This window comes from Rhinichthys klamathensis, unplaced genomic scaffold (assembly GCF_029890125.1).
Source record: "Rhinichthys klamathensis goyatoka isolate OS25496 unplaced genomic scaffold, OSU_Roscu_1.1 h1tg001166l_1, whole genome shotgun sequence".
In the NCBI taxonomy this organism is placed as follows: Eukaryota; Metazoa; Chordata; class Actinopteri; order Cypriniformes; family Leuciscidae; genus Rhinichthys; species Rhinichthys klamathensis.
The window spans coordinates 35,001-43,106 of NW_026607372.1; the positions used below are offsets into that span (position 1 = coordinate 35,001).

Here is an 8,106-nt window from a genome sequence, read left to right on the forward strand (position 1 = left end):
TTGATCGCTTCATCCTCCTGCAGGACATTAATCTGAGCGTATTAATCTGAGCGTATTAATCTGAGCGTATTAATCTGAGTGTATTAATCTGAGCGTATTAATCTGAGTGTATTAATCTGAGCGTATTAATCTGAGCGTATTAATCTGAGCGTATTAATCTGAGCGCATTAATCTGAGCGCATTAATCTGAGCGTATTAATCTGAGCGTATTAATCTGAGCGTATTAATCTGAGCGTATTAATCTGAGCGTATAAATCTGTGCGTATTAATCTGAGTGCATTAATCTGAGCGTATTAATCTGAGCGTATTAATCTGAGTGCATTAATCTGAGCGTATTATTCTTAATCTGAGGATATTAATCTGAGTGTATTAATCTGAGCGTATTAATCTGAGTGTATTAATCTGAGCGTATTATTCTTAATCTGAGGATATTAATCTGAGTGTATTAATCTGAGCGTATTAATCTGAGTGTATTAATCTGAGTGTATTATTCTTAATCTGAGGATATTAATCTGAGTGTATTAATCTGAGCGTATTAATCTGAGCGTATTAATCTGAGTGTATTAATCTGAGTGTATTAATCTGAGCGTATTAATCTGAGTGTATTAATCTGAGTGTATTAATCTGAGCGTATTAATCTGAGCGTATTAATCTGAGTGTATTAATCTGAGCGTATTAATCTGAGCGTATTAATCTGAGCGCATTAATCTGAGCGCATTAATCTGAGCGCATTAATCTGAGCGTATTAATCTGAGCGTATTAATCTGAGCGTATTAATCTGAGCATATTAATCTGAGTGCATTAATCTGAGTGCATTAATCTGAGCGTATTAATCTGAGCGTATTAATCTGAGCGTATTAATCTGAGCGTATTAATCTGAGCGTATTAATCTGAGTGCATTAATCTGAGCGTATTAATCTGAGTGTATTAATCTGAGTGTATTATTCTTAATCTGAGGATATTAATCTGAGTGTATTAATCTGAGCGTATTAATCTGAGTGTATTAATCTGAGTGTATTATTCTTAATCTGAGCATATTAATCTATATTAATCTGAGTGTATTAATCTATATTAATCTGAGTGTATTATTCTTAATCTGAGTGTATTAATCTATATTAATCTGAGTGTATTAATCTGAGCGTATTAATCTGAGTGTATTATTCTTAATCTGAGGATATTAATCTGAGGATATTAATCTGAGTGTATTATTCTGAATCTGAGCGTATTAATCTGTATTAATCTGAGTGTATTAATCTATATTAATCTGAGTGTATTATTCTTAATCTGAGTGTATTAATCTGTATTAATCTGAGTGTATTAATCTATATTAATCTGAGTGTATTATTCTTAATCTGAGTGTATTAATCTATATTAATCTGAGTGTATTAATCTGAGCGTATTAATCTGAGCGTATTAATCTGAGCGTATTAATCTGAGTGTATTTATCTGAGTTTATTAATCTGAGCGTATTAATCTGAGCGTATTAATCTGAGCGTATTAATCTGAGTGTATTTATCTGAGCGTATTAATCTGAGCGTATTAATCTGAGTGCATTAATCTGAGCGTATTAATCTGAGCGTATTAATCTGAGCGTATTAATCTGAGCGTATTAATCTGAGTGTATTTATCTGAGTTTATTAATCTGAGCGTATTAATCTGAGCGTATTAATCTGAGCGTATTAATCTGAGCGTATTAATCTGAGCGTATTAATCTGAGCGTATTAATCTGAGCGTATTAATCTGAGTGTATTCATCTGAGTGTATTAATCTGTATTAATCTGAGCGTATTAATCTGTATTATTCTGAGTGTATTAATCTGTATTAATCTGAGCATATTAATCTGAGTGTATTAATCTGTATTAATCTGAGTGTAATAATCTATATTAATCTGAGTGTATTAATCTGCAGTGGTGGAGGAAGTACTGAATCTCAGTACTTAAGTAAAAGTACAAATAACCAGAGACATATTTACTTTAGTAAAAGTAGAAGTACCACAATGACAACCCTACTTAAGTAAAAAGTACCTGATTTTAAATGTACTTTAAGTATTAAAAGTAAAAGTACTTGCATAACAATTTATTCTCTTAATGTCTATATTCTAATGATTAATAAAACAGTTAATTCTCTAACTCATTCAACCTAATACTCATAAAATGATGTTCAATATGATGGAAAAGCAGTTATATTTTAAGTTTTTGTCACCATTTCTGAACAAGCTTGCAATTAGGCAATATACACATCAAGCTTACTATATACCCTTACTATATACGGTATATATATATATAAACACACATATTATGTTAAAACGCCGTATATGACGGCGTTTGGCTGTAAACGCGATTCATTTATGGCGTAATTCTGAACCTCTTGGCTTGCCATACTAATCCATAATACACACGCACCCCACATCACTACTAAACCTACCAATGCGTTTCCTATGCATGTAAAAACTAATTTTCGCGTATAAATTTCACGATAAACACACTGCGTGCTATAGAGACGCATTTAGTGTGACCAGGTTGATATATCTATGGCAACCAAACTTCACTGGTGAGACAGAAACGTGCGATGAACGGACGGTCAGGATGACGTTTTGGCAGGGGAAAAACTGATCAGAAAATTTAACGAAAATGTAACAGAACGTTGTAGAAATGTAGTGGAGTAGAAAGTATAATAATTGCTGCAAAATGTAACGAAGTAAAAGTAAAAAGTATGCACTATTGATTCTACTTAAGTAAAGTACAGATACGTGAAAAATTTACTTAAGTAAAGTAACGAAGTATTTGTACTTCGTTACATTCCACCACTGTTAATCTGTATTAATCTGAGTGTATTTATCTATATTAATCTGAGTGTATTAATCTTAATCTGAGCGTATTCATCTGTATTAATCTGAGTATATTATTCTTAATCTGAGCGTTTTAATCTGAGCATATTAATCTGTATTAATCTGAGCGTATTATTCTGAGTGTATTAATCTGAGCATATTAATCTGAGTGTATTAATCTGAGTGTATTAATCTGTATTAATCTGAGTGTATTAATCTATATTAATTTGAGTGTATTAATCTGAGCATATTATCTGAGTGTATTAATCTATATTAATCTGAGCGTATTAATCTATATTAATCTGAGTGTATTAATCTGTATTAATCTGAGTGCATTAATCTGTATTAATCTGAGTGTATTAATCTTAATCTGAGCGTTTTAATCTGAGCATATTAATCTGTATTAATCTGAGCGTATTAATCTGAGTGTATTAATCTGAGCATATTAATCTAAGTGTATTAATCTATATTGAGTGTATTAATCTATATTAATCTGAGCGTATTAATCTGAGCATATTAATCTGAGCGTATTAATCTGGGCGTATAAATCTGAGCGTATTAATCTGAGCGTATTAATCTGAGCGTATTAATCTGAGCTCGATGTTAATCAACGTCTGTAGATGGACGAGCTGAGCAGACAACTCTACGTGAGGATGGACAGCGCATACTAACACACACACACACTCAAAAACATACACACACCCAAACTCAAACACACACACACACAGACACCCAAACTCACAAAAAACACAAAAAAACCCACACACACACACTCAAACTCAAACACACACACACACGGAACAGCAGAGAAACGGCTTCAGATGAAAGAGGACAGATGATTGGTTACTGAGTCTCTTTCCTCATAAATATTGATGAGCCAGATAATAAATATGTGACTAGTGATTCAATTTGTCCATAAGAACGTGTGTGTTTTGCTGCGGTGTGAGTGTGTGTTACTCCTCCTCACCGTCGAGCAGATCAGCTTCAGGCTGCTGGCCACGGTTTCTGCAGGACTCTCACACTGAAACACGTGGCATTTCAACACACGCGTGTTCTTGTCACGGGCCACATACGCGAAATCCCTGAAACACAACAGAGACGTTCGTGAAGCAACAATCAGTTTCCTTCAAGCGTCGGCATTAATAAACCAGATATAAACAGGTTACCAGTTTAGCTGGTTTAAATAACTTGTTTTTGCACGATTCTCTTAACAAAATTCTGTAGCAAATCCTTAAAAGTCATTTAAATGTTCACCTCTTTGAGCACATTGATTTCTGAGAATGATTTTCAGTACAGTTTATAAAATTAAAATAAAAACAAATATAAATAAAACACATTAAATGCAAAAAAGCAATGAAAATAAAACGCTTACTAAAAGGCAATTACATCTAAAAAAATGTAAAATTAAAGTCCCCCTGTAGTCAATCATTTTATCTGTTAAAACTCAACTTTGATCACCAAAATGACATATTTACATGTTTATTTATTTATTTGTATAGCGCTTTTCACAATACACATGCACTTTCTGTAAAGCTGCTTTGAAATGATGAGTCCACATTGCAATTTACAGTGATCTGTTATTAGAGGAAACTGTCTAAGTTATGTATTTCAGAAATATACATATACAAAATCACAGTCAGCGAAAAATGTGTTAATTTAAACCATGTAATAATTTAATGCAGAAACAATGAGCTCATTGAAGTAATGAACTTTTTCCTTGAAAATTCCTTCCTGCCTTAAAATATCTTGAATGTAACTCGACACCCTTGCCTCATTTAGTATGCGTGGTTCTATGAATATACAGATGAGCCCCGCCTCCACTCACTCACTCAGCTCAGAGATCCACTGGTTGACGATCACACGTTGATCTGATTGGTTACAAGGTCGTTTGTGACGTCAGAAACACCAGCGATTTCAAACCGTGTTTTTGAGACTGTCTTTGGTTCACTGCAGTTTTAAGCAGAAAATACTCAGCAATGCTGTCGACTTATGAACTTACACATGGTGTGTCTTAAAGCGTATTAAAAACACCACATAGACATATAAACAACATTAAAAGCTGGATTTCACCACAGGGGACTTTTATTAATTAAAAACATGCATGTCATATGACCATTGACTAACATCAGAGAGCCATGAACATGTGACTGTGCTATAAAATTATTGAAATATTAACTCAAAATCTCAGGGGGGCTTCTAGTAAATATCTGAGCTCAAAGAGGTTTAGCTGACAAAAAACATCTGGGGATCCCACAGGAACCTCTGATTCACACAGATGAAAATTATATATTACACTCAGATCGAAGAGCATTTAATCAGCAGCTAATGAGACACCGGGAACAGAAATCATCCATCAGAGAGAGAGACTCGTGAGAGAATTGGTAGAGGAATTTATATATGTGTGTGTGTGTGTGATGAATGTAAAGGTTAATGGTTTCGTGGCCGTGTTTCAGTGTCACTGGTGACATTCAGAGAGTTTGCTTCAACACAGTCAAACTGATGCAGCAAACGCTTTCGAACGGCTCAATCTGAGCAAAGGCTGGTACAAAACTCACAAACACACACGTCAAACTGCTGGACCAACACATGTTACTGTATGTTGGTGTTATTTTAGTATAACTGAGATACTAGAGTTTTTAATAATATTTTAAATGTTTTTATTTTCATATTTCCATTTTAATTTTAGTTAAAGTTTTAGTAATTTTGTTTGTAGTATTTTTTATAATTTTTAATCATTTTTTATGTTGATTTAATAAAAATATTTTAGTACATTTTTTTTTTTTTTTAGCTATTTTAGTACCTAATGAAATGAAAATGAGAAATGTTTCCTTGGCAACTAGCTGAAAAAAAGTTGATTTTTTTTTATATTTTATTTAACATTAATTATTAATTTAAAAAGTCAAATTACAATTGACAATAATTTTACAAATAAAAAAATCTAAATAAAACCCTTTCAGAAGCAATAAAAATAATGAATTAAAAAAAATAATCAATTAAATTAAAAAAATTGTAAAAATAAAAAGAATCAAAATAAAACTTTTTAAAAAGCAATACAATTATTTTAAAAAATGTCAAAAAATCTAAATCAATAAATAATCATTTAAATAAAAAAAAAGTAAAAAAAAAAGTAAAAATGTAAAAATAAAACCATTTTTAAAAAACAATTAAATAAAAAAAATGTAATTACATTTTTTATTTTTATAAAAACGTTTTTTTTCCCTTTCTGCCGCTCTCTTTGTGGTTGTGTGTAATGAGTTAGACACTAGGGGTCGCACCTCGGATGTGTTCAGAGAAGGCCAGTGAAGTTTGGCGTGTGGATTTGCATGCCTGGCCTATAAAGCCAATTTCCTTTTATAATAAAGAGCAAATTCCTCTGAAAGAACTTCACAGCGGACCGTGTGTTTTTAAAGATGCGATGTGTCCGTGTCTCATGTCACGATTCGACACACATCACGATACTCAACTCACGATACGATATTATAGCGATACTCCAAGACATATGATAAAAGGTTAACCAAAAATGAAATGTTGATTAAAATGAATTTGGTATTCCGTTGTGTGTGTGAATGAATAGTCTTGGACTTGATGCTGAAACGCAAAGCACAGGACAATAGAGACACCAGAATAACAATATTCATGATTCTGGAGCTGAAAATACAGAATTATTTTAGACGAATATGCTTGCACTCCGTCACTGACTAGATATATTTAAAATAATGTCGGCCATTTTTTACTGGTCTGGTAGCATTTACCATTGCATTATTATACATTATATTCAACATTATATATAGTAGTTTAATGTAGTACTGACACTAAAACTCTGAAAACTTGAATTTTTTCCTCACACACGGGTTGTATAATTGGTATAATTGTATAATTTCCCCAAAACGGGTTGTATAATTGGTAACACCTAGGTTAATCATTTTATGTATGCTTATGATTTGGCCATTTTCTCTCCTAGCAGTGCTGGTTTTCAGCAGCTACTGAATATGGGGTGAAATTTGATGTGCTGTATAATGCCAAAAAGAGTGCTGTGTTGATATGTAGGACAAAAGTGGATAAAGATCTTTGTTTTCCAGACTTTTATCTGTCAGGACAAGTGATGAGTGTTTGTAATAAAATGAAATACCTGGGTCATTACATTACCGATCAGTTATTTGATGATGAGGATCTATACGGGCAGCGTCGCATATGCCCAAGCTAACATGCTGGTAAGAAAATTACACAGGTGCACGGATGACGTCAAAATTGGCCTGTTTAAAGCATATCGCACTCCTTTGTATACTGCTCCTTCATGGACTAAGTTTGAAAAGGCTAGTATGCAGAAGCTTAAGGTTGCATATAATGACTGTATGAGGACACCGCTCAACAAACCCAGGTGCTCTAGTGCAAGTGCCCTGTTTTGTAATGCAGGGGTCTGCACCTTTCAGGCATTACTGAGGAGACTCACCTACAAATTCATTTGTCGCCTGAATGACTCCCAGAACAGCATTGTGATGCTGCTAGTAAATCCTAGGTTTAGTGCCATACGATACCAATCATCACTATGGAAAGGCTGGTATAAGTGTCTTTTATAGAAATGCCGTATTTTTATTCTCTTTATATTTGTATCTTTTTATCTCTTTGTATATGTTTCTGATGTATGTATTGTTGCATGTTATGTCTGTGCCTTCTGAATGGACCAAGAGTCAGTAAATAAAGGTTGATGATGATGATGATGATGACACTACTTTTTATTTTGGGTGAACTATCCACGATACATATTGTTGCATTTTTGTATTGCGATATATTGTGACACGATATTGTTACACCCCTAGTCGATGTATCTCTCTACCCGAAGCGCTCTCGTGACAGGTCATGCTCCTCTAGGGCTGGGTATCGAGTTCGATGCTTTTTAGGCACTGACCGAATTGCCTCGATACCATCGAGTATCAAAAAATCTCTTGTCATTCGGTACCAAATTTCGATACCTAATGAGTTACTCTCGTCAACGTCAGTGAGCCGATAAACATCCAGCATGATTTGCTGAGAGACCGAAGGCTGTTACCGAAGGAGTGTTACCGAAGGTTGTGTTACAGAAGAAGAGTTACCGAAGGAGTGTTACCAAAGGAGTGTTACCAAAGGAGTGTTACCGAAGGTTGTGTTACAGAAGAAGAGTTACCGAAGGAGTGTTACCAAAGGAGTGTTACAGAAGGAGTGTTACCGAAGGAGTGTTACAGAAGGAGTGTTACCAAAGGAGTGTTACCAAAGGAGTGTTACCGAAGGAGTGTTACCAAAGG

General features: G+C 33.8%; 1 protein-coding gene across 1 annotated transcript in view; it reads right to left on the reverse strand.

Annotated features, from left to right (window-relative positions):
- The window catches only part of LOC130079610 (amyloid beta precursor protein binding family B member 2-like), a 16,547-nt gene extending 8,770 nt beyond the window's left edge, over nt 1-7,777 (reverse strand). Inside the window, exons 1-2 of the mRNA XM_056244940.1 lie at nt 7,662-7,777; nt 3,795-3,951 (exon numbers count right to left, since the gene is read on the reverse strand). Of these exons, the coding sequence (XP_056100915.1) occupies nt 3,795-3,951; nt 7,662-7,777 (273 nt within the window). The remainder of the gene's footprint in view (nt 1-3,794; nt 3,952-7,661) is intronic.
- Between the last annotated feature and the right edge of the window lie 329 nt (nt 7,778-8,106).